Source organism: Volvox carteri (genome assembly GCF_000143455.1).
Source record: "Volvox carteri f. nagariensis unplaced genomic scaffold VOLCAscaffold_85, whole genome shotgun sequence".
NCBI lineage: Eukaryota > Viridiplantae > Chlorophyta > Chlorophyceae > Chlamydomonadales > Volvocaceae > Volvox > Volvox carteri.
In genome coordinates, this window is record NW_003307628.1 from 368,444 (window position 1) to 395,552 (window position 27,109).

At 54.7% G+C, this 27,109-nt stretch overlaps 7 protein-coding genes across 7 annotated transcripts; 4 read left to right on the top strand and 3 right to left on the bottom strand.

The window, feature by feature from the left end:
* The first annotated feature begins 280 nt into the window (after positions 1–280).
* On the top strand, positions 281–2,657 carry VOLCADRAFT_84328 (uncharacterized protein). The gene is made up of 7 exons (XM_002958051.1): positions 281–343; positions 506–549; positions 651–749; positions 986–1,162; positions 1,272–1,553; positions 1,757–1,975; positions 2,147–2,657. Exons 2-7 carry the CDS (start codon positions 511–513, stop codon positions 2,294–2,296), a joined length of 966 nt encoding a protein of 321 aa, XP_002958097.1. The 5' UTR covers positions 281–343; positions 506–510; the 3' UTR covers positions 2,297–2,657.
* A 1,379-nt stretch (positions 2,658–4,036) lies between these two features.
* Positions 4,037–10,737, top strand: VOLCADRAFT_107966 (uncharacterized protein; the record flags this gene model as incomplete). Its single annotated transcript, XM_002958052.1, has 14 exons — positions 4,037–4,132; positions 4,244–4,336; positions 5,008–5,193; positions 5,601–5,794; positions 6,286–6,565; positions 6,951–7,060; positions 7,280–7,478; positions 7,779–7,971; positions 8,251–8,435; positions 8,732–8,914; positions 9,161–9,498; positions 9,746–9,975; positions 10,148–10,370; positions 10,498–10,737. The coding sequence occupies 14 exons, from the start codon at positions 4,037–4,039 to the stop codon at positions 10,724–10,726; spliced, it is 2,739 nt and encodes a 912-aa protein (XP_002958098.1). The 3' UTR covers positions 10,727–10,737.
* Positions 10,737–12,083, bottom strand: prpS6 (plastid/chloroplast ribosomal protein S6). The gene is made up of 5 exons (XM_002958078.1): positions 11,841–12,083; positions 11,694–11,761; positions 11,573–11,620; positions 11,368–11,472; positions 10,737–11,251 (listed from the first exon to the last, which is right to left on the bottom strand). The coding sequence occupies exons 1-5, from the start codon at positions 12,000–12,002 to the stop codon at positions 11,113–11,115; spliced, it is 522 nt and encodes a 173-aa protein (XP_002958124.1). The 5' UTR covers positions 12,003–12,083; the 3' UTR covers positions 10,737–11,112.
* Positions 12,084–12,234: 151 nt separating this feature from the next.
* Positions 12,235–14,936, top strand: VOLCADRAFT_77804 (uncharacterized protein). Its single transcript, XM_002958053.1, has 6 exons — positions 12,235–12,370; positions 12,447–12,562; positions 12,659–13,550; positions 13,703–13,772; positions 13,883–13,993; positions 14,337–14,936. The coding sequence occupies exons 1-6, from the start codon at positions 12,357–12,359 to the stop codon at positions 14,439–14,441; spliced, it is 1,308 nt and encodes a 435-aa protein (XP_002958099.1). The 5' UTR covers positions 12,235–12,356; the 3' UTR covers positions 14,442–14,936.
* Positions 14,937–15,798: 862 nt separating this feature from the next.
* VOLCADRAFT_69062 (uncharacterized protein) lies at positions 15,799–16,055 on the top strand (the record flags this gene model as incomplete). The annotated part of the gene is made up of 2 exons (XM_002958054.1): positions 15,799–15,889; positions 15,955–16,055. Coding segments are annotated over 2 exons (192 nt in total), but the record flags the coding sequence as incomplete, so codon positions are not given.
* Positions 16,056–16,534: 479 nt separating this feature from the next.
* VOLCADRAFT_77807 (uncharacterized protein) lies at positions 16,535–23,547 on the bottom strand. Its single transcript, XM_002958079.1, has 12 exons — positions 23,410–23,547; positions 23,259–23,338; positions 22,506–22,728; positions 21,561–21,776; positions 20,963–21,048; positions 20,526–20,675; positions 19,875–20,073; positions 19,368–19,563; positions 18,608–19,040; positions 17,890–18,318; positions 17,107–17,691; positions 16,535–16,973 (listed from the first exon to the last, which is right to left on the bottom strand). The coding sequence occupies exons 1-12, from the start codon at positions 23,420–23,422 to the stop codon at positions 16,734–16,736; spliced, it is 2,850 nt and encodes a 949-aa protein (XP_002958125.1). The 5' UTR covers positions 23,423–23,547; the 3' UTR covers positions 16,535–16,733.
* Positions 23,548–24,194: 647 nt separating this feature from the next.
* Positions 24,195–26,119, bottom strand: VOLCADRAFT_107970 (uncharacterized protein). Its single transcript, XM_002958080.1, has 3 exons — positions 25,889–26,119; positions 25,588–25,748; positions 24,195–25,339 (listed from the first exon to the last, which is right to left on the bottom strand). The coding sequence occupies exons 1-3, from the start codon at positions 25,962–25,964 to the stop codon at positions 25,088–25,090; spliced, it is 489 nt and encodes a 162-aa protein (XP_002958126.1). The 5' UTR covers positions 25,965–26,119; the 3' UTR covers positions 24,195–25,087.
* Between the last annotated feature and the right edge of the window lie 990 nt (positions 26,120–27,109).

Below are 27,109 nucleotides of genomic sequence, written 5' to 3' on the forward strand. Positions count from 1 at the left end.
TGCTCACTCAACCAAATAATCAGAGATGCCAAATGTGTAGCACCTTTGGAGGAAAGGATTTGATAGGCTAGTTGCTCAGGAATGGGCTAACGCCGTCTGTGTTTTCACATGTTATCATGTGCAACTACCACAAAGGAAGCGTTGGAAACCCCACATATAGCGCTTTGGGGAGTTCTCGTCAGGTCAAGCCGTGCTTCGTCAGGCCGTGTAAATTTTTTGATGTCGTACAATGGCGGCTCCTTCTTTGGGAGCTGCTCTGCAGGTTTTCTTTCTCTTTCTACTGATAGGTTAAAACTGCCTGCCGGTGAAGACCCGGTTTGGTCCTACAGTAGCGAAAGCTAAGGTACGCTTCTGTTTCTGTATAAGCCAAGCTTGTAGATTTGGGACGCTCCACCGTATGCATCATACAGCTGGCCAAATGGAACAAGAGAAACTAGTTACTTAAGGTTCGGAGTCGTTGAAGGTCCTTAACTTGGGCGCGGCGGCGCTTTTTCCGTCCGTGCAGAAAAAATGGTGGCCGAGGAGCGTGTTTCCCAGAAGAAGAAGGATGTAAGTTCGCAACCATTGGGAGATCACCTTGCGGCTGCTTTACCAAATGGTGGACAAGTTGCATTCAGCATCTTCGCTTCTGTTGTGCTTGGCCCTTGCAGTATCGCAAGCGCCTGGCGCAGTATCTGCAGACTTATGACAAGGCGTTCATTGTTAACGCGGACAATGTGGGCTCCAAGCAGTTCATGGACATCCGCAAGGTAGGGACTAACTCTGCTCTATGTTCTCCGCGTTGGCCCTCCTCCAACTGTATTCAGTTCGTGAACCAAAGGCGTGAACCAATCTTCACGGTTACTGTTGTGCAAGACACAGACGTCGATGGGTATGAAGTGGATTACCTGGGGAGGAGAACGGATGACATTCGCCTTGCATTAGGACTCCCCTCTCCCCTCACCGATTTTCTTGGTGGGCGAATGTCGCGTGGCCTGCCTTGTAGGCTCTTCGCCCCAACAGCGTCATCCTGATGGGCAAGAACACGATGATGCGGTATTGCGTTGAGAAGTACCTGGAGGAGACCGGCGACCACCGCTGGGAGTGCCTCGTGAAGCCTGGCAAGAAAGGCCTGCTGGAGGGCAACGTCGGCATCGTGTTCACCAATGGCGACCTCAGCCAGGTGAGTGCTTACTGCTACCCTGTTTGAATTCTTCGCGGCGCACGTGCATACACACAATGCTGCTCAACCGAACTTGGAGCTTTGTCCAATTTCCGAATTGTTTCCACAGGTCAAAGATGAGATTGCCAAGTACAAGGTCGGTGCCCCAGCTCGCGTGGGCGCCACCGCTAACGAGGACGTCGTCATTAAGGCCGGCGGTACCGGCATGGATCCTTCCCAGACGTCGTTCTTCCAGGCCCTGGGCATTGCCACGAAGATTAACAAGGGTACAATTGAGATTGTGTCTGACGTGGTCGTCGTGAAGACTGGTGACCGTGTTGGCGCGTCTCAGGCTACCCTGCTGGCCAAGCTGGGGATCAAGCCCTTCAAGTACGGCCTGCAGATCCTCAAGGTACACCATACTGGAAAATGCAATGGTTTGAAAATCTTGGAAATAGTTGGAAGTTGCTGCTTGCGTCCACAGCGTGGGGGTGGTAGGCTGTCTGGGCCACGATGGCGAGCAATATGAACCAAAAAGTGGTTCCTGATAGCATGGCCTCCATCTACGCGTGCGCACTCTGCTTCACCGTTCCCTTCGTCTTGCGGCGTCCGCAGGTGATCGAGTCGGGTGCTGTGTACGACCCCAAGGTCATGGAGATCACGGACGAGGATATTCTGTCTTCGGTCATGACCGCCATCCGCGAGGTGTCAGCTCTGTCCCTGGGTGCCAGGTACCCCACTCTGGTCGCTGCCCCTCACGTCATCATCGACGGCTACAAGAACGTGCTGGCCATTGCTCTCGAGACCGACTACACCTTCCCGCTGGCTCAGAAGGTGAGGAAAGGGGTTTGCATGACATCGTTGGTTATTGGTCTGTTTTTTGCCTATGGCTACGTAAGTCTAGGCGTGGTTGTTGTGATCTGCATTTCTGTATACGTTTTCTAAGCACCTGCAACTGCCTGTGGCGGCCTTACATGACAATGTTTGGTTCCGTGTGTCGTACAGGTCAAGGATTACCTTGCGGACCCGTCCAAGTTCGCCGCCGCGGCTGCCCCGGCTGCTGGCGCGGCCGCCGCTGCCCCGGCTGCCAAGGAGGAACCGAAGAAGGAGGAGCCCTCTGAGGAGGAGGATATGGGCTTCTCGCTGTTTGACTAAGTTCTCCTTTGGGATGCGGTGATGGAACAATGGTTCTGCGAGCTGCCGTCTTGTATCGGATGTCCTTCTGCAGAAAGTTGGAATCAGTTCTCTGATGGCATGTTCACGCTGTAAGCAATGACGCAACCTTAGATTCTCACCATGTACCGCACGTGCAACGAATGGGTTCATTTCCAAGGCGGAATAACAGCATGTCACTTAGCCTAGTTGGGCCAGTCAGGCCCAATGAACCCGGATTCCTGGACCCTAGCTACGAGTTGACACATGAAAAACGCTGCCAATCATATAAACAAAAGTAATTTTTTTTCGCTGGCTTGCCGGATGCAATCACCAGTCCGCCAGCGTGTAACGTGTATGACAACTCCCTACTCTACGTCACTTTCCCTTGGAGCCCATTGATACGGTGCTAAGTAACACCGGGAGAATGTCACAGCTGGTTCTTACTTTGGATTTTAGTGCCGATAGCTTGTGCACAGCTGGCACCGAGTGCAGGCCCGGTGTTGTGCCTTGAGGACCGAATTGAGCATATGCTTGACGAGCTTCACGTCGCACAGCCAGCAGAGGTTCCTATTTCCAAATACAATGCCGTCTTTTCTTAAAGGCGATGGGGACGCCCTAATCCTGGTCCAAGCCGAGGCTTGTGTAACGTTATCCTCGCCCATGTGTCTAAATACCCACTAAAGTTGTAGAATTGAACGACGATAAGGATTTTGAAATTTATTAAGCCAGCAGGTACCGCTGCCATTAATAGAGCACCATTCATTTGGTTTTGACTGGTGGACAGGTGAGGAGCCCGGGCTTCAAAACTGCCCCAGCTGCCATTGCTGGCTCCCACTAATCCACAGGGACAGTATTTTCCAGAGCCAGCCAGCCAGAAAGAGCCAGACGAATGTGAGCCATCGGGACAGTTGGGGGGAAAATCCCTTTCCCGTGGCATGAATCCACATGTCCCGCAACCGAGAAGATGCCTCATGCAGGGGCTTCCTACTTTAAAACTTTGGTCGGATATGCCCGCTGATACGGACCTGAAACTCCTGCTAATCTGCACACCACACGTTGCATCGCATGTTCTGCACGTATTTCCTGCCTCTTTGATGGACTCCTTTCATGTCGATTTTTCGCAGGCTAACGTAGTGACCATCAGCTTTCGCCACTGGATCATGCCGGCCTCTGCCGTTACGTTAAAATAGGATGTAGGAGCATATACACGTAGACAAGGCTTGAAACAGCAAAGATAGTCGTAAAAATAGCTTGCATCCTAAAGTCATATAGAGGAAGGTATACGTCTTTCTTTGTTACTCAATAAAATGGCGCTCAAGAATGCATATCATCCGGTAGCACATCTTCTCGTTTATGAGCCACTGGGCGCGTGACTAGGAGGTAGAGTTAAAATAGTGAAGTGCACGAACTCACCATGCCAGTCTCAAAAGCTCAAAGCACATACGCGTTATGGTTAAACTGATGATTACGATAAAAAGATGCGGCATCGCTCTGCAATGTCCGAGTACTACCTGGATCGTACGTTGCCCCAAAAAACGTATCGTTACCCAGTCCCTTACTTTGATTTTCTTTAGGCAAAGTGTTCTGTATGGATTTGGCTAGCTCCCGCATGCCTGAGGTTAGCATAGTGGGCTAGAAATGACTCAGGCATCGTCTAGCCGTTGAGGATTTTGCTGTGTCCCATTAACACCAATAAGCATGTTAATCGCGAGGCGTTGATTTGAGTTGCACGTTAGCATCATGGCTGCCGCAGCCTGGCAGCCGACCCAGGACGGTGTGCTTCAGCTAGTCAATTTACTGACCCTTTACCAGCAGCCTGGGACCAATCAGAGCAAGGTTAGCCTTCTGATGTCACCAGCGTGGTACTTCGCTTGCGATTCTGCTGGGTGTCGCACTCGTGGGTCTGGATCGACAACTTTCCAAGGCACAAAACATGTATGATTGCAGGTGTTCCAGCAGCTTGAGGGCTATAGAGCATATCCCGACTTTAATAATTACCTGGCCTTCATCTTCGCGACAGGGGAGCAGCTGCCTGTGGAGGTATGGCACCGCGGGTCTCCCCGGTCCAGCGCCGTGTTAACTAGACGCCCCCCGACGTGTCCAACACGCAGGTGCGCCAGAGCGCAGGATTGCTGCTTAAGAATAACCTTAGCAAGCAATATAAGGATCTCCCAGCGGAATTCAAGGCATTTATCAAGGCAGGTTGTCGCGTGCTCTCACACCCCTTGTTTATTGGGATCTGTAACGGCGATGCAGCAACGGCGATGCAGTGCTGGTATACAGGGGACATGTTGCCAGTTTCCACAGGGCTCAACGAACATACTACCTACTTAGACGGGGCTGATAGGTGCGGATACCAATCGCAGTCCACATCATGGGATGGATTGAACCCGAAGCCGATGGGGAGCGATGGGGAGCGTGTGCAATAGGGGCCGGTTTTGAATGCATGATAGAACACCCTGTGGGGTTTGGAGGGAGTTATGGATTGGAGGTGCCCTTTTCTTGTCCGCCGAACTCGGGCAGCACCCAGCGATGCCGTGGGATTGCGTGCGATGTATTATATTCCCTTTGCGCAGATATCACATAGCACTTTGCTTTTAGCTTCAGGTTATTAGGCTAGCATGTGTAGTAATGGGTGTATAGAAGGGCATAGAAGCGCAATCAGGTCCTCTCCCCACCCAACGCTTCAGTCATGCTATGATTGTCTGCAGGGGGCTCTTCTGCCGCTATTGGGCCATGTAAACCGGCAGCTGCGCCATACTTCCGGCACAATTGCTTCCGTTATCACGGGACTTGGCGGCTTGGACGAATGGCCGGAGCTCGCAGCGGCATTACCTCACTGCCTGCAGGCCGAGGACGCAAACGTGTTGGATGGTGCCCTAGACACACTATACAAGGTACCACGTAGGCGTGGGCGCCTGCGTGGCAGTTTGCCCTCAGCCGCACAGCCGTAGGATTTAGGGCAACGTAAAGGATGCCAAATCCTGAGCAAATTTGAATGGCTTTAGGACGGATGCAGCACGGCGGCTGTTCACTGGCTCAATGCACTCCTTTAACGCTTCATGTTAACGCTGCGTTTTGCATGATTTATTATCATTTATCTTGCCTCAGCGCTGGCGACTACTGACTGCCAATTATGGTATGCCTGATTTTGCTAGGTCAAGGTAGGGTCTGTTACTCGCAACAGGTCCCTGCGACGGTCCTTTTGCAACGGGCCCCTGAGACGGGGGAGACCAGTACGTTTGTAAGCGGCGTATGTGAGCTTTTAAAGTTGTCTCGGGGGTTCGCCGTTTTCCACACGCAGATTCTGGAGGATCATCCTAGCCAGATAGAGGTGGAGCTGGCGGGCGCTGGCGGGGCGCTGGCTAGCAGCCTTCTGGTCCCGCCCCTGCTGCAGCTGATGCGATCACCAGTTGACGATGTTAGGTGCATGGCTGTGGCCTGCCTGAACCTCATGGCGCCGCACATGCCGAAGGGGCTGCAGGACAATGTAGACGGGTAAGGCGGCAGGCCCAAAGTTGCATGTTCCAGCAAGAATTATGTGCCCATGCGTGAATTATGCATTTGGCAGGGTTGCAACCCTAATCGTGCACTGCTTTGGCGTGAGTGATTTCTTAAAGCGCCTTTGATTACACGGCACGTGCCGCATGCTTGAATAACATGGCAATTTGCTGGAGGACCTGCTGCTCTGCGAGATCGTCGATATGCCCAAGCTATTGGATTGGCAGTATGGCAGAGGCATCTGCGAGGCACTTGGACCGAAGAGGGGAAGCACGCCTACCATAGCCTATTGCCACGGCTCCATGTATCCCTTAAGCCCAGCTCTTAGCCGCATGTCCCAACAGTCCCCACTACGCTCACTTTTGCTACGAGTGTTCACTGGGTTCTTCGCTGCGTCAGGGCACACCTCTCATCAGCTTAGCCCTTGCCGTCTCCTGATCGCCGCGTACACTGCCATTCCGAAACTGCGCTGTACTGTTCGAGTACAGCTACCTGCAGGGCTTGTTTGCGCTGGCAAACGACTCCTCCAACCGTGTGCGCAAGGAGGTGGTGTCGGGACTGGTGGCAAGCACGACCACTCTGGCGGACAAGCTGGTGCCCTTCATGGCCCAGTTGGTGGAGTACATGCTGGCGTCCAATGAGCACTCGGATCCGGCGGTAGCGCTGGCGGCGGCGGAGTTCTGGACGGCGTACCTGGACCTGCAACTGGACCCCGGGCTTCTGAGGCCGTACTTGGCACGGCTTATACCGGTCCTGCTTAAAAATATGGTAAGCGAGTTGTCGGCTTCGAGTCATGGCAAGGATCGCGGCCGTGGGGTCTGCTGTCTAAAGGGCTTTTATGGAACAGGCCTTGATGTTGATAACCCAAATTAGGAAGCAGCGGTCCATTGGGAAGTTGTAGAACGGCGCGGCCTTCCAGCTTTTGTTGACGTAGCAGTCCTGCTGCAGTCCTGAGAACGTCGGCGCGAAAGCTTAAAACGTTTGGCATTTGTTAGTTCCGTGGCCGTGCTGATGGGAGGAGTGGCTGGGGTAACCATGTCTGGTAGTATTTAGGTACATATGCTGGCTAGCAGCCCTGCCTTTCTTGCGTCTGCTTTGCAGCTGCGTCTTTATTGTCGTTGTGTTCCCGCTCACACAACACCGTAAACGGCAGGTGTTCGACGAGTATGACGATGAAGTGGCAGAGGCGGAGGCCGCTGAAAGTGCGCCCACTCAGAAGGAGGACCGCGACCAGGACGTCAAGCCGTTCATGCCTCGGACCAGGTCGGTGTGTGCAACAGCTCAATGCTGCATGTCAGTCGTACGTTCGCCGGGTCAAAGACCAATGCGGCTCTTGCTTTCCGCCGGAAGAATTTTCATTGCTTGACGCCACGTCGCTACAAGGTCGGCTTACGGGACCTGCCCTGCTGATTTGCATGGCAGAATGCAGTAGAATATGGAGCCGTTGCTTAAGGATAATCCCTGCGATGGCTTTCATTGCAGGGAGCATGGGCCCTCCGCGGGTGAAGCCGATGGCGGAGATGATGCCGCGGGCGGCGATAACGGGGCGGATGACGACGATGAGATGTTCAGTGCCTGGAATCTTCGGAAATGCAGCGCAGAGGCGCTTGACATGCTGTCCAATAATTTTGGGGATGACTTGCTGCCGGTGTTGCTTCCTATCGTTCAGCAGCGGCTACAGGTGGGCATGGCTTCTGTGCGCTGTTGAGGGGAGCTTGGCGCATATACTACCATGCAAGTCACTTTGTTTTATACATTCGGCTTTTACGCATCATAAATGGGAGGTAAGGTTGAAGGAAATTGCTGCAGCTGAAAGTAGATGCGCGTCGTTGGTTACAAATGGCAAGCGCCAGGCGGCTCTTAAGTTTCGGGATTTTTCTATACGCGGTTGGGTTACAGAAAGCGCGGTCTACCCCGCCGCGGCAGTTTGCTTGATTGGTTCGGCAGAGACCGGAGGCCGCGCTTGCTTCCCGCTTCGCAGGACACCAACTGGCGATCTCGGGAGTCCGCCATCTTGGCGCTGGGTGCGGTCTGCCACGGCTGTCACGCGGGTCTGCAGCCATACCTGGAGGGTATGATCCACATGCTGCTGCCCGCTCTGCAAGATGCACGGCCCATGGTGCGGATTATTACGTGCTGGACGTTAGGGCGGTATAGCCATTGGCTCTTCCAGGGTGAGTGCGATTGGAGGACATCCTCACGTACGTTGAAGTGTGACATGGACGCATGGTAGTGCACATTACACTTTGCCTTATAGCTGAGTACCCGAGTAATGCAATACCCTCTTCCAAATGTGTGCACGTGCGGGGTTCTGGATGTCTACATGGTTTGTGTGGTCAATTATAAGTTGCTACAGTGACGTGCAACATGTCAATAGCACGGTGACCCTTGGCATGGTTCCGATACCACTGCAAGCACGGCCTTCGCCTAACGCTGTTATGCCACTATTTTAGGAGTGGTGGACCGCGGGCAGGCTGGCAGGCCGCTGCTCAACGAAGTCATGGCTGGCGTTCTTCGAAGCATGGGCGATAACAACAAGTTCGTGCAAGCCGCAGCGGTCAGCTCGCTGGCTGTCATTGTAGAGGCTGCTGGTGAAGGGCACCAAAACCCTGATAACCTCTTGGAGCCTTACACCAAGGTGCGCACAGAGCGTGCAGTAACAAGGTCGATTAAGCCAGCAATGTCATCAGCACGCACCACGTGGTATCTCGGACAGTGCTTTATCGCGCGGGTGGTTGCCGCGGGAGCTATTGCACAGCTTTAGTCTTTCTCTTTGAGTGCGGTCCAGGCAGCGCTGGCGTGCGTCGAGGGCATAGAGTTTTAATTTTTTATTTATGCAAAACATTACTGAAAAATACTGACCTGCTGGAACAACCTGTCCTTATTGTTAGATGATTGTAATCGTTATTGCATTCAACTTTTGCACTGCCGCAGGCAATCTTGGAGGCCCTTGCTGCCGCACTTACCCGCTATACTCGACGTGGCGTCGTAGTTACATACGATGCGCTGGCGTGCACGGCGCGGGTTCTGGGGTCGCGTATGTCCGACCCAGCGATCGCGGGTATCGTTCTGCCGCCCCTTGTGCATAAGTTCACATCTGCTCCTCTTGCGGACAAGGTGCGAATGGGTTGGGTTGATGCCAGGACCAGGTGCGCAAAACCCCTGGTTGCAACGCACATCAACTGTGCTTAGGCTGCGAAACCCGCACTGGTGGTAAAGATTCCCCACAGCATGCAATTTGATCCGCCTTGTCATGTAAGAGTTGTGGCAAAGCTTGGGCAGCAGTCTTATGGCGGCCCAATACCTAGATGGCGCATTGTAACCGCGCATTTTCAAAAATCGCAATCGCCTACCACGGCACAGGACTTGCTGGCGACTATGGAGTGTCTAGCAAACGTGACGCCGCACATTGGTCGTGCAATGGAGGTTTACGCGAAAGCTTTGTATGATAAGGCGATCGCGCTAGCCGGGGCGTACATTCACGCTGGGCAGCAGCAGCAGCAGCCAGGGGCTGAGGCAACTGCATCAACCGCTGCAGCCGCCGGTGGAGCAACCGCAAACGGAGGGGGTATTGAGTATGACCCTAACTATGTTGTCCTGGCTCTGGACGTCCTCAGCGGGCTAGCGCAAGGCTTACGGGCGAGCATCGAGTCGCTTGTCGCGGCAAGTCCTCTTGTGCAGATGTTACTGATATGCTGCTCGTAAGTGGCTTGCAGGACCTGCTGTTGGGCTATTCCCATGACTTGAGGTGTCGGGGTATACGATTTGGGTTTACATGGCGCAGACGTGATGGTATTAGGTATTCATGGAGTTGATCAAGTAATCCCCAGTGGTCCGGGCATGCAGGGGCAAAAATGTCCCCATCCCTTTCTTCAGCCGGCCTACTTCTATTGCTATCACTGCACTTTCCCAATATTGAGACGCGGCACCTCTCCCGTGCAACTGTAGGGACCAGTCCCCAGATATCCGACAGAGCGCATTTGCGCTCATAGGTGATCTGGCGTCGGCGTGCGTGGCCCACTTGCTTCCTGTGCTAGAGCCGCTGGTAAGCTGCTCGCTGACGATGCTGGAGCTGCCGCGCATTACGGACGCTAACCTGGCCGCGGCCAACAACGCCTGCTGGTCGCTTGGCGAGGTGATAGTTAAGGTCGACACCCAGCGCATCGTCCCGCATGCAGGTGAGCTTTGCAGGCAGATCTGGACACTGCTGTTCGGTGCACCTATGGCCGCCATAGGGGGCCACGTCAGTGACGGGTGAACACTGGCTGCTCGCGCACACGCCAGGCCATCGCCCGTTTACGACGATCATGTTTCGCTTTTTCAACCGCGTTGTCATCCTGTCGTTCGCAGAGGCCATTGCGCACCGTGTCGCCTCGATCCTGTCTTACACGGGTCCGGGTCGTATGCCGCCCTCTATATTGGAAAACTGCTCCATCACCCTCGGCCGCACCGCCTGGCGATGCGCCGACCAGCTGGCTCCGCACCTTGGGCATTTCGCGCTTCCGTGGTGTACACAACTTCGCAACATCCGGGATGGCACTGAGAAGGAGCACGCTTTTCTCGGTCTGTGCAGGTAAGGGCAGGCATTGCCATTCCTGGTTTACGATGGGAACTGCACTTTGAAGCTCTTCAAACACTGTTTTCCGGTTGAATGCTACCACACGATTGAGCATCGCCACGTCAATCTTTATCCCGTGCAGGCTTGTCCGCATGAATCCGGAGGCTGCCTTGCCGGCGTTTCCAATGCTGTGCTCAGCGTTCGCCTCATGGCGGCGGGTTGGTTGTGAGGGGCTTCGAAACGAGATGGCGCAGATATTGCAACTGTACAAGGCGAATCTCGTGGCCTTGGGCCGCTGGGAAGTGGTTTTTGGTGACGTTCCCGACGCCGTCCGAGGGAAACTGGTGCAAATGTTTGGACAGGCGCTGTAATATTTTAGCATAAACACGACCAAGGGTTTACAAGCTCTCGACACTATGTCGACGAAGGGGCGGACACACAATCCACGCTGCCGAAAGACACCCCACCTCGAGACGATAGCAACAAGGAAAAAAACCAGGACAACTGTAGCTGCCAAAAAACCGCTTGTATTACCAAGCCAGCAAATACAAGACCCTTCATCTCGGACAAGAATGCAGCATCGCAAATCCTAACGATCGACTGCACCACTTACACAAATCCGATCTACGCCTTCTCCTTTGCCACCCACTTCTACTGCCACCTGCACGATCGGTCATGTCAAAACCCGATTTCCAGAAATAGGTGGTATGTCCATACTATGTAACGCCTTCATTCCACATTATCCATGCCAACCTCGTTACTGCTTGCACAGAGTAATATGCCGCAGCACCGTGTCCTCCGCACCGGCCTCCGGGTTTGATAGGAGCAGCTGAACAGCACGGCCGGTCTGGCGGCTGGCAACGTAAGAGTAAAGGACGTAAATCCCCTCCCATTCCCTGGGGACGCAAAAAAAACGCAAAGGGGCGTTATACAAGGCATGACAGGGTAGACAACGTCCTGCGCAACCGTCTACGCCAAACCATGTCGCCCACCCGCATGCGAGAACACTCACTTCTTAATAGGGTACGCCAGTTTGCTCCGCCCCCTCACAAGGGCATTGATCTCATAGCACTCCTGCTTGTTCAGGTACGCCTCGAACTTAGCCAGCTCCCGGTCCCTGTGCGGAGGGCACGCAAATCCGCAACCATCAATTGCCAGGTCCCCGAAACTTCTTCCCCCAGTAAATTCATAGGCCCAGCCCTCCTCATAGGCCGCACCTCTCCTCGTCGCTGAGAGACGGCTTCAAAATCATCATGGTCTCGTAACTACAAAAAGGAGTTTCAAACAACGTCTGTAAACGACTTAATATTGACAGCGGAGCAAAGCAATCATGCCCACCGATGGAAGCCAAGGGGCAGCTTTTTGGGCTCCTCAACAACAGCGTCGACAGCAGCAGCGGCAACGATCTGCATATTGCATAGTAAATATTATCATACAGAACATAATCTTGAGTGGAAGAGGTGCTCGGTTAGGGCACAGCCGCACCTGGGGCATCGCGCGGCCAGCCACGGCGCGCTGCTGCCGGCCAGCCGTGCGGGCAACATGGCGCTGGAAGCAAAGATGATGAGCAATTGGCCGGGCAGCGACCAGGCTTGCGGTAGTGCCCGCCCGGGCGGTGGCAGTGCACGAGCGCTGCGTTGTGGCCATAGTTGACGACCACGGTAACCTAGGGAAATACTCTACAGAGTTACAAGACACCGCGGATGCCCAAAGAGATACAATCTTTAACCTTTCAAAAGAAATATTTTTTAAGCCGACAACTCCGCTTAGCCCCATCCGCTGTACGGCCTCAATAGGCCTCAAGTAAGAAGCCGGTTCTAAGACCTCGTTGCAGAACTACCCACGAAAACGTGCCTAAATGTTGTTGCTGCTAAGACAGTGGCCACGAACTGAAACCTCTGACTCCTGCAAACGCTACCTAGCGCGCACAGTTTGCTTGGGGCCCGCAGGGGCCACTAATTACTACCCAACATAGAGCTATAAACAGAAGAGAACTAAAATATGGACTCGGACAGGTGAGCTTGCGGATATGGCCAGTTACTTAGCTACGCATGCGACGATACGTAAAAGTTAGCGTCCACTGCCCCACAGCGATGATGAGAGAGCCGCGGGTTACGTGCCGGTACTTGCGGCGACGATGTCGATGGCCGCACGCGGTGTCAGCTCGCCACAACGGCCGGAATCCGCTTCTGTTCTTCGGGATGGAGGTGGGTCCTGGCCGTAGTCGAGGAACAACATTTTTGCCAGCCTTGGCGTTTATGCTCATCTATTCGTGGCATTTTGCCTCCTGGCTCTTACTGTAGTGTCCTTGTATACCAACGAGCTCTTTACGGACGGAGATGTGCTAGCTGAAGGACCCACTGTCGCAAGCCCGAACGGAACAGCAGCGCCAGGGCGAAGAGGGCCATCTCTTGCTGCAAAACGGCAGGAGCGGCTGCAGGCAGGGGCGACGTATACGCCGAACTCGCTCCACAAAAATCCTTCATTACGGGCACCGCCTCCGGTAACTTCAAAAAGCTTGACAGACTCGCCGTCGTTCCGGCCTTCACCTTTGTCGCAAACCGGAGGTTCGGGTACTGATGCTGTGTCTACGGCTGGCAGCAGCCAGGGTGGCATCGGGCTGATCCATGGGCTACGGCCGTCCTATGATCCAAATGATGAAGCGTCCAGCACAGCTCAAGAGAAGCAGATTGCAGTTGCTCCCCGGAATGGGCTGCAGTTCGACCTTAACGACAAACCGGCGTTCCTCATGATGCCAGGCCCTAAGAATGGCCCCGTCCAGTGCGTTATCGTTCGGGACAGGGGGTCTGTGAAGATGTATCCGCGCTATTCGTTGTACTTAGAGGAGGGCCGGCGATTCCTGCTCTCAGCACGAAAGCGCAAGAAGCAGACGACGAGCAACTACGTAATTTCGTTAAAACAAGACGACCTCAGCCGCGAGAGCGGCTCCTTTTTTGGGAAAGTTCGGGCAAATTTCGTGGGGACGGAGTTCACCATTTACGACAAGGGCCTCAAGCCAGGCAAGAAGGATGCGTCCGAGGGGGAACTACGCCAGGAGCTTGCCGCGGTGACATATCAGTACAACGTGCTTGGCACTCGAGGACCCCGGAAGATGATGGCGGCTATCCCCTCTGTCGATGGGACCGGCCGAAGGCTGTACCACCCGACTAGCGAGGCGGACTGCATCCTTGAACGGTAAGGATGCAGCACTCAGCCGAAACCCTCGCAAGACTGCCCATAAAGACGCGTGTAAGAGTTATTAAGAGGTGCCGACAAAGAAGGGGGGGGGACAGCGTGTTACAGCGAGCAAATGATCCACACCCAGAGGCGGCAACTGTGAATTGCAGGATTCGGCATCGGAAAGGATTGGAAGAGCTGGTCGTGATGGGCAACAAGCCACCACGCTGGAACGACGAGGTGAGCTGGGCTTGCGAGTTCGGCTGTGAAATAGTAAAGTATAGGTTTGTGTCTGTACTGCACTCAACGATATTGAGGAATCTTATTGTATCGCCCCTGTCCGGTTGCAGCTCAACGCCTACTGTCTCAACTTTAATGGGCGGGTGACCGAGGCATCCGTTAAGAACTTCCAGCTGGTGTCTGATGACAACCACAATCACATCATCCTCCAGTTCGGCAAGGTAGGCTCTATGCGCATGTTATGCTTACCAGGATAACGTGATGTTCGGTACTATATGATGTCAAGTGGCACTTTGGAGTCTTTGGGATTGAATAGGTGCTACCCAAAGAACTGCAACTTAGTGAATAGTGGTTTTAGTCACGGAACGAAAATCCTGAAGCGCCTCGTACTAGATGCTGTCTAATTTTTGCAACGTGATGCCATGGTGGTTGCGGTCCCTTACTGGCGATCTGTGTTGGCATGTCGGTAGTCAGCCGTAGGGAACGGTTCGCCTTGTTCCTGCAAAGTTGAAGCTTATCCTTTAGTAGCCCCTTACGGTCCTGGACGGCCCGTGCATCGTGCAGGTGGGCAAGGACTCATTCACTATGGACTACCAGTGGCCCATCTCCGCCTTCCAGGCGTTCGCAATTTGCATGTCCTCCTTCGACAACAAGCTTGCGTGTGAATAAACATGTTTATAGGTGGTTTGGTGCCACAGACATGCATAGTTAAGAGCAAGCGACTATATGGGGGTTGCTGAAGCACGTGTTTTCCTCACTCGAGGACGCTGCGAGCAGCAGCTCTAAAGCGCTGTATTATAGTTAAATGGCGATAACTGATTTTCCGCTGGGACTGCGGCAGAGCATGGTGATCCGGGAGGGAAACAACTCGCCAGTCGGCGTTGTAGATGCGTACATGGGTATAATTGCTGACATACGACTTGACAGTGTAACGGCAGGGTTGTCGTACTTTGACATGGTATTATGTTGGACGGTGCATTGGATGGGCAGTTCTGTTACGAGACATATACGCTTGTTGTTGGAGTTCTGGCCTAGAAACTGCTACAGTTTAACGCCACAAAAGCTGTGACCAGTTATCACTGTCGTCGCTGCATGTATATGTGGGAGCTTGGGCGTCGTCGGCCCCAAAATCGCTGGGGCATCGTCATGTAACGTCACTTCAACAACGCGATTATAGCCACACGTGTACACGCTGTCAATGCTTCAGTCCAGGCATAATTCATCGACAGCCGCGTGCGTAGGGTGTTTTGAGTTGGATTTTGGGTTAGGGAGGGGGCTGGGTTTGACATTTTACCTGATGGGAAGTGGGGTCGAGACCGAGGGAGAGATTGATATTCGGGTTGAAACAATCATGCATTGCAAGAGCACGAAACAGACCTTATAACAACTTCCCCGGGAACATCTGCTTGCTTGCCCGTCGCCCAGTAGGCTAGTTTTTCGCCACTATGACCATAATGGACACATCTCCACAGACAGCAAACAAACATATGTGTCTGCGTGTCAACGTGACTGCTTGCGGGTTGCGGTTGGACCGCAACTGCCAGGAGTTTGGCTACGCATGCTACTTTACCTGGATTCGCATTCACTTGGCTGCAACGTCTGGGCGAGAAACGCTGCCGTGTGCAGTGTGAAAGTAAAGGGCCTGCTTCAGAGCCCACACGCTCAACAGTGCAGTAACTGCAGGGGGGCTGCCCCCTTTCCCAGCTTTGACGAAGACGACATCTTACTTTCATACGCATTCGCAGGTTAGCTCAGCCATGCAATTCGACCTCTTTAGCAATCTTTCCTCCATCTTAACACTCCCTAACTCACTTACTCCAACCAATCACTACTTATTCCTTGCAACAAAGCTTGGCGAGTAGTTTGCCGTCTTGCGGCATTGCATACCTTTAGTTAGAAGCAACGGACGGTGTGACAGAACAATGTCAACCGGTTCTCGCCGGTGAGGAGGCGAACGTTGGCGTGAGGTACTAATAATGAATGCATATACTGGTCTACTCAAATTAATCTGCAAAACAGGACGTGGACAGATCAGGAGGTCGGCATAGGCGGGCACGAGCGCTTTGCCCTCGAGCTTGAATTCGTTCAATGTCTCGCGAACCCCCTTTACATCAATTGTGAGTTTCTCAGCATGGCACGAGCCTGTGCCATGCTCATATTCACTCCCCGGCTTATCCCGCAGGGCTTGCAACGAAGCAGTACTTCGAAAATCCTTCCTTCATCAACTACCTCAAGTATCTGCAGTATTGGAAGCAACCCGCATATGCTATCCATATCACGTAAGCTACGGTCAGACAAATGGCGTTCCCGGACACCTCATTATGTGTACACGAGGTTGCTGTGTTTTCCTTCCAGCCAAGGCCGGGGTCTAAGGGATAACGCATGCAAAGCCAGGGGAAGTGAAAACTGGGAGAGGGGTTTCGCAAACTCAAGTTGCGGTGCTCGGTGGCCTGCAGGTATCCGCATTGCCTGTTCTTTCTGGACCTCCTCCAGGATGCGGACTTCAGATCGGCTATTAAGGATTTCTCCTATGCAGAACACATTCGTCAAGCCCAGGAAACCTTCTTTCGGAACTTCCATAGCAATCGTGTTGCTGATACCGCTGGTGCTGTGCAAGCCAATGCCACTGGCAGTTTTGTCCCTGCCAAGTAGCTGCTATCCGGTGTGCGTCGATGCGCGTCTGACATATCACGCCTTAGACTCCATGGCGTTCGAAGCTGCAGTTCAACTGGCAACGTCGAGCAAGCAAATGTGGATTGCTTGGAGGGTGCAATGACATTAATTCTGTCTGGCATGCTTGTACAATGAAAGGTTGGCGCTTGCGGCCTATTTGCTAGTCACAAATGCGCCCAAACATGGGGACACCAGACGTGGCATTACCATTAGCAATGTCATGCCTGGGATATGCACAATGCAACACATGGGTCACTGTCTCATTGCCCCGTGCTATTTTATTTAACTTTACGCTGCTGCCTGGCTCTTCATCACATTGGCGCGGATGCAGTCATCTAGTCGCTCCAGTTGCTCCTGCAAAGTGTCGTACTCGTGCGAGACGTTGAAGATGCGATACGCCTTCACTGCCCCATCCTCGCCGCCGCACACCACTACCGGGTAGTTGGGCGCGAACAGTAAGCAGGACAGCTTCATCGTGGTCTTCTGGTGCATCACCGGTTTGACGGTTGACAAGGAGAAGTCCCAGATCTGCAATAAAGCGTTGCACATGGGGCGTGACACAGCTTAGAAGTCCACAGCCGATATGTCAGGCACTTACGGTCGTTTTCGAGGTTACCGGGAACAATCGCAGGCATTCAAGATGAGAACCCTAAGATCCCACCTCCAAACGCCCGCTGGCTGTCACGGAACCAAAAACCGTTGAGTTTGTAGGACACCACTGCACGTCATTGATCTCGTTAGTGGACGCCTGGAAAGTCAGAAGCGGCGTGTCGCGCCCCTCCTGCCACATGCGTATTGTCCAGTCCCCAGATGCGGATATGAACATGTCGCGTTTAAATGGTGAGAACTGCACTTGGTACACAGGGCCCATATGTCCCCTGTACGACTCCAGATATTGCTCGCTGTATGACGTGCTGCATTTATGTAGCCAGCCATCTTCCGTAGCCGCCACATAGATGCGCTCATCTCGGGATGAGAAATCGAACGCCATGCCCGAAGTAAGGCGACTTATGAAGGCGTCCTGCTGCTCAGGCACTGCTGCGGCCGCCTTGGCGCCGCCGTCCTTGGCGGCTGCAGCAGCGGATGTGGATGGTGGCCCGCCGGCCCCACGACGAGCCATGCGCTTTAATTTCATAAGATCCGAGAACTCAAGACCCTTGGCGATAGACCACTGGGTTACGCGGCCGTCTGTGGAGATGGACACTAGGGGTTCATCGCGCTCGGGGCCGTGGTCCAGCCATTTGACCTGAAAAGGGAAATGGTGAAAGGATGGATGGCCCCAATGGTGGTTCACGAGATGGCACACGGTGGACACCGCATGATGAAATACAAACCCTCACGGCCCCCTACCTTCACGGCACAACCGTCAAGGGCCCCACCTAGCTGTGAGTACCTGCTGCGCCTAGAGGCGGGGTCACTGCGCACACACATGCCGCTGCCGCACCTTCCATACGGGGTCTGAATGCTTGCCGCTGTGCACATCGCTCTCCATAGAAGGCGTGCCCTGCCGCGACTTAATGTCGTAAATTGCAACGGTACCATCGTACAGCCCAATCGCCAGCACATTGGGGCTGTATGTGGAGAAATCCAGCGCTGTGACAGCGGCCTTGACCTCAAAGTACCATAGCGGGTGCTGTAAGTTCTTAAGGGACCAAAACGCCACCAAACCCTTGGGCTCTGTGGAGATTCCCCCCTCCGCCGTCGGCTGCGTATTTCCCGATGGGAAGGAGTAGGAGCCGTATCCAACCGCCAGCAGGTCGGAGTTCGTCTTGTTCCAACCCATGCACGCCACATTCTTGCCCGTGGTCATAGGACACACCCAGTCCCACAGATGTTCCATGCGCGGCGCGTCGTCGCCCAGGTCAGCCAGCTCCTGTGGCAGTGGGAAAATAAAGAGCGTCAACGCGATGCCAAGGGGCAAAGTTAACCCTTGAGTTCACTTAGGGTTCACACCCAATTCGCACGCACGCAAGGATTGACGACACATGCTGCACCAGGGGAGAAGGAGGTAGCAGCAACGAGTTGGGCTACTTGTCAGCGAACTGTTCCCTTGGCTTTCAGCAATTTTATTCCCTTGCCAGGTTTGCCCCTAATCATATTGCCGCCCACCCCCGAAACGCCACCATCCACGGAACACCGGGGCCCTAAGCGCCTCGACCCACCTGCAGCAGCTCCTCAGGCCAGTTGCTTTCCGCGACACTGGCCGCGTAGCCGGGCCCATTGAAGCCCCCACCGCCCCCACCGTGGGAGTTTCGTGCGGTCCGGCCATCACCGCCACTGTGCCCGTCACGCAGCGACATGCCCCGACTCATGGGGATACTCCTCTCCGAGGGCTGCCGGCTGAGCTGCCCAGGCTGGTTGCTTGTCCGCGCTTGGATGTGGGGCCCCGAGCGTGCAGCGGTATTCTCGGAGTGGTGGCTGCGGCCTCCGTCAGAGGGCGCGGCACTGAGGGGGCGGGTGTCCCGGCCGGACGCGCCACCGGTGTGGCTGAGCACGTCCGAATCGGCATCGTCTCCAGGACTGCCGCCGCCTGACACTGCGCCGCGCATGACGTTGGCAACATTGGACCGAATCCCGGGCAGCGGCTGAATGTCCCTGAATGTATAGAAGAGGATGGTCTTCAGGGTTGGCGCACACACCATGCACACAGCTTGGATGTGGGAAGGGGAGCGTCAGGCCCCCAAGGGGGTTGACACTTGAAAATGCTGGTTGTGCAGGGAGTTGAGGAATCGCAGGTTAACATCACCAGCCTGCATCGTGTTCAAGGTATCCACGCTGTATGCGTCATACAACGCTGTGCCAGGCGGCGGCACTTCTCTAAACTACATCCATATTTCATCCGCACCTAATAACCTAGGTAAGGCGTGTTTGCCATACGCCCTCTCTAGGAGCCGTGTCCCTTCCATGGCATCCCCATATCACCTGTACAGCAGCAGTTGTTGCAGGTAGTTATTTTGATTGATGGCGTTATCCATGAGCATCAGCGCATCCGGCAGACTGGCCAGAGCTCTTAGCGGGTCCGCGGGTTCGGGTGAAGGGGCGGCTTGCTCCACGGGTACTCCGTTGGGCAGGTTGGCGCTCAGTCCCGACATATGGCCCGAGGCCTGTGTGCCCTGGCCTGTGGAACAGGGGCAGGGCGTTTGAGGCGGTAAGGGGTGGGCGCGGGAAGCACGTGGAAAACATGGCATGGGGAGCAAGGAACCCCCTTGTGGCGGAGCGAGGCCATTCCTTAAAGAGCCGGTAGGCTGCAGCGGAAGCTTCAACACGGGGAACTGAAGGACGGCTGGGGGAAGAGCACCGTTACATGGAGAGGCAGTTGCGATACCATACCCCGCAAGCAATCGGCAGAGTGAAGACTATGGCAAAGGGCAAACGATGTCCCAGCGAGCCTACCCAGCAGTAACAAACAACCCGCCATGCCCTTCGCACCCGACATGTAGCTGGTTCCCCCGGTGAACATCGAGGTGCGGCCCGGGCCCCCAGCATTGGCAGTAGTCCCCCGGGCGCTGACATCCCCGGTGCCCTGCTTGGGGTTGTACTTGGCGACGCCACCTGCCATCTGGCTGATGGACGGCAGGGATGTTCCCACGGCACCCCCCCGCGGGTCGTCATCGGCGTCCGCGGCGGCCTAAAGGGAGGTGCAGGGGTGCGTACCACGTCAGAGAAAAAAGCCAGTGGAGCGTCATGAAACCGTGTGCGTGAGCATGTGCGCTGCGGTTGCTGGTCTGAGCCTTTATTAAGCGCAGGTATCTAACCCCGACCGGTCCCCCCGGATGTTTTAAGAGTGCACGACGAACCGCGTACCGTAGCCACCATAACCGTGCGCCATCGCCCTCAAGCAGAGAGAGCATACACGGATGCAAAAAGTGCGCAATGCCGTCCCCCACCAACACCTGCCCGCGCGGGTCCCAACGACACTGCCCAACTCGCACGATTACGCGCAACGCAGCCGCGCAGCCCCGAGCGAACATCCCGGTAACCGTGACCACTCCGCACCTATGGTGTTAACATCTCGCGAGACCCCTGACGACGGCCCTACCGCTGGTACCAGCTGCAACACGCTACCGGCCCCGCACCCACCTCATCCAGGGCTCGGAAGGTGTCCGAGATATCCCACGCAGTGGCCTGCATCCCGGTGTTCCGGGTCACCAGCACAGCGGACTGGACGTCACGGCTCTTGGTGAGGGCCACCAGCGTCTGGGCCTCCGCGTCAACGTACTTGTCGGTAGCCTGGAGATGCAGATGGAGGTGCAGCGCGGGTTACAGGAAAACGGTGGTCGGGGAGAGGACTCAATGGTGGGAAATTTACGACACGGACACGAAGGGAAAATGAGGAGAGGAAGGAAAGGGAACGGATGTACGCGTCAAGGCAATCCTCCTTCCCTTTGGGCAAGTGAGGAAAGGGTATATGCTGTCTTTTTCCACTCTCATTGCCCCTATTGCACTGGCTCCCGACATACATAGTTACTGAAAACTCTATCCTTATACTGTTTGGTACGGTGCTCCTGGCTAATCACCTGCTTGGTGTGGAGCAGGTTGGCATAGCGCCGATTGGCCTCCTCCACCGCCTTGGCCTCCTCCGTGTCCATGGCCACAGTCACACCTTCTCAGCGGGGCGCGCGGGGATGGATGGAGGTGGAGGAAAGCCACGGAGTTCAGGAAAGACGATTAAAGATAAAAGGGGATGCTCCTCCTCTTCAACTGAAGGCAACGCACGTCGCCACTGACGGCATCCCCGTAGCCATGACCCGCTTGCGGCCATCAGTACGTTGTGTTCATCCCACTGGAGTGCACCCCGCATGGGCCGCGCAAGGCTCTGACGCCAGCTCCGCGGCTCGCCAGGCCCGCTGTAACCCTGAATGACACAGAAGGCCCGGTGCACGCAGCTGCCATGCCCACGCCCCCAAGCTCACGCGCCTAGCTGCCTACGCAGCACTGTACCTGAACACGTACCATCCATGACCGCCTTGGAATCAGTCATCCCATTCCGCAGCACCCAGTCCTCGCCTCAAAAGGTGAATGCGCACCCACACGTCGCCCCGCTCAGCCCGCGTCCCCGACCTATCCCCTTCCCTACCGCCCTCCCCCCGCCAGCCATGCAACCCCCCCACCCACCCGCCGCCTGCCAGATGAATATCGTCTCTGTCTCGTGCAGGGTCAAGTATACGCTGCGCTCCAGGTCCCGCTCGTTCAGCAGCGCGGGCGCCGGGAGCTGGTGGTCCTCCTCCCGCGACAGTCCGCGGATCGGCTCCCCACTGCCGCCCTCGTCCCCGTAGCTGGCAGCTAATGCTGCATCCTCCGCGGCTTTGCGCTCCCGATCGCGCTTTTCACCTGCATGACGGCATTTGAGGTTGGAGGTGCGCCTAAGACGCGATGAACCCGTGTGGGCCGTCAGCGCCCACCCCCTTCGGCGGGGAGCACCGGACGAGCCCACGTCTTTGGGCCACTGAAGCGACAATCCGTGCTATCCGGATGACAGAGCGGAACCGTGTGTTGATAATAAACAATAGCGGAGGGATTTGTCCGTGCGCATTCCGTTTTCCTAGAAAATTGGGACGGAGGTGTATGTATGTGTGTATGTGTCAAGAGAGAGAGAGGGAGAGATACGGGTCCGCACAGCAATAGCGCAGCACAGCACCATCATGTGAAAAACGGAGGCTACTGAAGCCCGGGCGCTCGGCCCATAGGCGGGCAAAGACGGCCAAACCTGTCAGGCGGCGAACCTAATCTATGGGAATGGCGGCACAAGGTACTAGGGGTGCAGCTGGGCCAGCCGCAGGAGATCACACCGAGAGCACTGACTATCAGAACCGCTCGTGGAACCGAGACGGCCAACCTCCGGTGCTTCTACGTGTTGCGACCTCGAACGGAATCACTCTCCCGAAGGCAGACTGCACTTTCCCCTATATACACCATTTGGCCATGGTTCGGCCGTGGTGGTCACATCGCCACCGCGAACATCCCTAGAGGGGTGTTTCCCGGCAAACGAGCAAGGATCCCAGGACATGGTGGCGCTGCCGGGCCCTCCACCACACGCGGGCCCCAGTCGCTTGGCCTCACTCTCATAGTCTGGATAGTCGTTCTCGCTTTTGGGCGTGTGAGAGCCGCTGTCCGCATTGCTGTACCAGCCAGCCTTGGTGAAGGCGGCGGTGGACATGCGGTCCATGAAGAACTCCGATGACTCGCTGTTGGGCGTTGTGGTGTCATTCTGGACACCCTTGAGGACGGTGGGATTGAGCGACAGCAGCGGCTTGGGTGTGCGGTCCACTCCATCCACCACCACCTGGCATGGGCAGTAACATGAGGTTGCGCGTGATCGGGTAGTGGTGGCTGGGTGTGGTTACATGTGGATAGGAAAGGGGGCACGTATGTATACTGGTGGCTCAGTAGGTAGCTAGGTGCGAGGTGAGGTCAGGAGCGCTGTGAAGGGGGGCCTGCAGGGAGCGCTGGTGCGTCCATATGTGCGGTGGGGCCCAAGGGCGCAGCTTGACGAATGTGATAGAGCACAGAAGATTCACTAGGTACTGAGGGACGTCGCAGCTTGTGCGGGAATACGTCAACCGTGCGGCGGGATGTGGCCGACAGCTTTGGAGACGTAGGTATGGTCGGTGCAACGCCCACCGGGATTCGATCCATGGAGCTCTATCTCCACGTGTTTATATTACGTCGTCCGTAGCACCCTTCCTGCACAGCTGGCAGGGCTGCTCCTTCCCCTTTGTTCCCTGAAGCGCCCTAGGTCCGCGCTAGGTACGGCATCTTGTACAAATCGCGGATTTTGAGGGTGCCTTGCCCGTCATAGACGCATCCGCTTACCTGCAGTCGTTCTGTATCCGCACCACCCTGGCTACGATTCGATTGACGCGTAGACTTACGGAAGCTTCCCCGAGTCGCCCCTGTTTCCGCCGCGACATGGCCATCAATAGATGCTTGCCTGGACCGTCAGGGCCACATCCTTAATCCTTACCACTTAGACTCATACGAGTCTGTCCTGAGTTGCTGCCCCGAGGAGCTCCAGGCGACCATTGTGAGCTTTGCCGAGGTCGATAGCCCGCTCCTTGCTGCCCAGCAGCTGTTGGACGTGGAGGAAGCCCGTTTTTAGTCGGTGTCCGCTGGTCTGACATAGTATCAAAGAAGTAAGGTGTGTAGAGGTCACGGTCGTTTGTCGCGATGCAAGGATTGACCGCAACTTAAAAGGATATTCATTTCTTTGGAAAGGGATTCTCTATCGACAACAACTTTTGATTACCACTAGTTCTAACGGCGAACTGTGGATAACTAAGTGTTTAATGTACGGGTACGGCAGTAGTAACCATGTCTAACGAAAATGAACCCAGGGCGCCCTAAGCACGCTATAAATTGCATAAGCCTATTTCGAGATCCCACCTTGCAGATAGAAGAAATGTTACACTATGACCATGTGGTCTTAAGTGGGCGACGTTCTTTCACGGACTATACTGATCCGCTGATCACCTTGTGACAACTACTTAATTAACGCTCTACTGTATTATACTCGCTCGTTTTAGGACAGGAGTTCAGTGAGGAACAGCCTTTTGGCTGCTTGTTGCTGACACTGCAGTATTGTTGCTGGCGCTGCGGCTGTTGTGAATAAGTGACGAAGCACCAATGAATCCACAACGAACGCTTGGCGACTGTCCGGGCACGTAGCTCAGGCGGGCCTGACGGTTCTGTCGTGGAGATTCCCGACGTACGGTACTGAATGGCTATTTATCGCAATCGAAGTATGTGTAGGACCTCTACGGCATGCCACAAGTCCTTGTTACGGAACCAACGTTACCGAGCGAAACCAATCGCAGAGCACGAGAGCGATGGCCATGAGAGGCACAGCTGTGGCAGCTCCGCCTAGACTTTCTATGCCCGACAGGGTCCTGGCGGCAACAACCGCCTTGTGCCATACAGCACGAATCCAGTACCATATGGGGGGAGGTTCCACTTAGGATCTACGTCGAGGATTAACCCTCTGCCCTCCATTGATCCCCTAAGTTGCGCGCAAACTTACCCCGCCTCCACAACCTTTGGTCCCCATATGGATGGGCCGAAACTACCTGGTAAGCTCCTACCAAGGGCTTCCGTGCCCTAATCCGCGACGTGAATCCGGAACTGGAAACACCCCCGATGTCCGGTCGATGCAAACGCCAGTAAGCAGTTTGCATGCGTTCCACCCAAAGTTCAATCTCCTGCACTCCAGTTCAATTGCCACTACCGACGCGTGTTCCATACTGCACCACTATAATAAGGGTTGACCACTCTAAATTGGAAAAGCCCAGATGTGTCTCCTGAGTCTAACAGGATGCTCGTCATACCAACATGATATTCCGCCATGGAGAAGCCACTATCGCTACCGCTAAATGCAAACATTCTTCCCTCGCTCCCCTCCCTGCAAAAAATCGAATAGATACCAAAGGAATTCAGCTGGCGTGCTAATTCTATTTATAGTCAGGCATTCTGGTCGATGCACCTGTGTCTGACAGTCTGACGCACATCTCCCGTCACGACAGTTATAAAAGGAAAAATAGCGCGGAAGACGCCCATCACCATCCCAATTTTGTTACGTTCCCAATTATGTTACGCCCCCAGTCAAGGGAGCCAATAAATGATCAAACGCGAGTATCCGCAGGTAAGCCCTAGGCTCGGAAGGCGTCTTCGATGCGCCGTCTCGTTTCATCAGTATGCGTAATCTTCGTCACCAGCACCTTCCCAAGCAAATTGCTAGGTCCGGTTGGATTGCTGCTGGCCTGCAAGGCGAAGGCCTGCTCGTCAATCAGCTCTGCTTCCACCACCCAGTCAGAGAGGAACGGCTTGCCCTTGACGAACTCCCCATCTGCCCGCTTTACGGCCAGGGCTGGGAAACGTAGCTGACCACTGCCTGACGAGGCCTGTGACAAAGTCGGGTAAGCTAGGAATGTCAGCGCAGCAGCAGCTAGCACGTAAAGCACAGTATATGGAGGTGCGAGACTGTAGGAGCCTGGGAGAAAACAACTCGCAGGTGGCATCCAGAAATGACTTGTGCTCACCCCTATGGGACTGGCCATGCATACAGCTGCAAGGTAAACAGGATCACGATGTCTCGTTGTGATTGGACGCTTGCACATGTGTATGTCCGTGTATTTACTGGAAAGCTTACCTTCAGTGCACCTTCGCTGCTCAGCGCAAACCATTTACCCTCTTCTACCAAGTGCTGCCCCGTTGGCGTGCTAATAACAGCATACTCAGCAGGCCTCAGGTCTTCTGTAGGTCGGGCCGCCGTAGAGACGGCGCTAGTAGCTTGCAAAACAAGCCTACTTCCTACATTTAAAGTCCCAACGGGAAAACTTTAAAGAGCGCGTGCAAAAGCTGTCGTGCGGCTGCAGTACGCGGCTTGTCAACTTTGGGAACTCCAACAGAAATGGCCCTCAAAATCCAGAGGCTACGATTTGCCAACGTACCTGCAAAGTTCCGGCTAGGCATGCGGCGGCATACAAACGGCTGTCCCTTCACGACGCAATTCATTGTGGGTACCATTATACGCGTAAAATTTTAGGCACTAGGATGTTTCCTATCTTATAAAGCAAAGAAGTTCCGTCTTTTTTTTGAGGTTCAGAGTAAATTGTGGTGGAAAGGGAGTCCCACTACCCTTCCAGGAGGACCAAGGCTTTTCTATTGTTACGGGCTTACCACAATGAACAGGTTTCCGATAAATTGCCCAACAGGGCAGAGGCAACCTGAGCAAACGTTTCTTCCGATTGCCGTACATGAGGCCTGACTGGCCTGTATGGGCAGATCTATCTCTATCTTCTTATCAACCAGCTTTGTTTCATATTCATACATAAAATCCGTCCAGACATTCGGATTTTAGGGTACCTGATGCGATTCTGCATTTTTAAGGACAATCAGCAATTCGCCATGGGGAAGCAGGCTGTATCGTGCCACCGACAGAAAGATCTTGCCTTGAGTCGAGAGAAATAATCCTACCCTTGAGGACGATCGAGGCGACGCCGCACTAAACAAACACATCCGCCGTACACCTTATTATATAATGTTTACTTTAAAGGCGCCAACGTGAAATGTCGTAGAAGTTTGAGCACAACCTACTTCACATATGACCCCGGCAGCAGCAAGGCCCTTTAGGAAGGGCTGTGCTAAGCCCACGCCGCAAACACACCTTGCAGCAATCCCCGACCGCTGGTACGAAGGTAGCCGACATGCCACTACCACAGCACTGGCCCCAAAGAGTACGGTTCCCGTGGCTTTTCAGTACAGTTGCAAGACTCCCCGAGCCTCGTCATCCTTACGGGCCTCCTTTCCAAACGGAGCTGGTCACAAGCCCAAGTCTGTCGAAGTAGAAACCCTTCACTCGTTCGGTTTCCAAAAGAATGCTGTAGCATGGCCAACGCCCCGGCGAAGACGGGGCTTGGACGCTTCGATGTAGGCCTTACGGAACTTCCTCGCAATGCGACCCTTGAACCTCCGATGCGCTGCCCGTTGTCGTGCTGGATCCGCCTCCAACTCGCCCCTGCTCAGGCAAAGTAAGCAAGACGAAAGAACCAATAAGCAGTCGCGCAAGGACATCCTTTCCACGGCTTACAATCATACGTTGTACACAGCCTGCTTGCAAGGCTGCAGACAGGTCCCTTTCAGACGCAGTGCATGGAAGTCGATATCCACCT

Coding starts and splice junctions, on each gene's coding strand:
- VOLCADRAFT_84328 (XM_002958051.1), top strand. CDS start 511: ATGGTGGCCGAGGAGCGTGTTTCCCAGAAGAAGAAGGAT. Junction 750..985: donor AGTTCATGGACATCCGCAAG/GTAGGGACTAAC, acceptor CCTGCCTTGTAG/GCTCTTCGCCCCAACAGCGT. Junction 1,976..2,146: donor CCTTCCCGCTGGCTCAGAAG/GTGAGGAAAGGG, acceptor TGTGTCGTACAG/GTCAAGGATTACCTTGCGGA.
- VOLCADRAFT_107970 (XM_002958080.1), bottom strand. CDS start 25,964: ATGGTACCCACAATGAATTGCGTCGTGAAGGGACAGCCGTTTGTATGC. Junction 25,749..25,888: donor GCCTAGCCGGAACTTTGCAG/GTACGTTGGCAA, acceptor CTTTAAATGTAG/GAAGTAGGCTTGTTTTGCAA. Junction 25,340..25,587: donor GCAGCGAAGGTGCACTGAAG/GTAAGCTTTCCA, acceptor ACTTTGTCACAG/GCCTCGTCAGGCAGTGGTCA.
- prpS6 (XM_002958078.1), bottom strand. CDS start 12,002: ATGGCCACAACGCAGCGCTCGTGCACTGCCACCGCCCGGGCGGGCACT. Junction 11,621..11,693: donor CTGCCCCTTGGCTTCCATCG/GTGGGCATGATT, acceptor TCCTTTTTGTAG/TTACGAGACCATGATGATTT. Junction 11,252..11,367: donor CTGGCGTACCCTATTAAGAA/GTGAGTGTTCTC, acceptor TTGCGTCCCCAG/GGAATGGGAGGGGATTTACG.
- VOLCADRAFT_77807 (XM_002958079.1), bottom strand. Junction 22,729..23,258: donor CGGATACAGAACGACTGCAG/GTAAGCGGATGC, acceptor TGCCCATGCCAG/GTGGTGGTGGATGGAGTGGA. Junction 20,074..20,525: donor CCTTCCGAGCCCTGGATGAG/GTGGGTGCGGGG, acceptor ACCTCCCTTTAG/GCCGCCGCGGACGCCGATGA.
- VOLCADRAFT_77804 (XM_002958053.1), top strand. Junction 13,551..13,702: donor GCGGACTGCATCCTTGAACG/GTAAGGATGCAG, acceptor TGTGAATTGCAG/GATTCGGCATCGGAAAGGAT. Junction 13,773..13,882: donor CACCACGCTGGAACGACGAG/GTGAGCTGGGCT, acceptor GTCCGGTTGCAG/CTCAACGCCTACTGTCTCAA.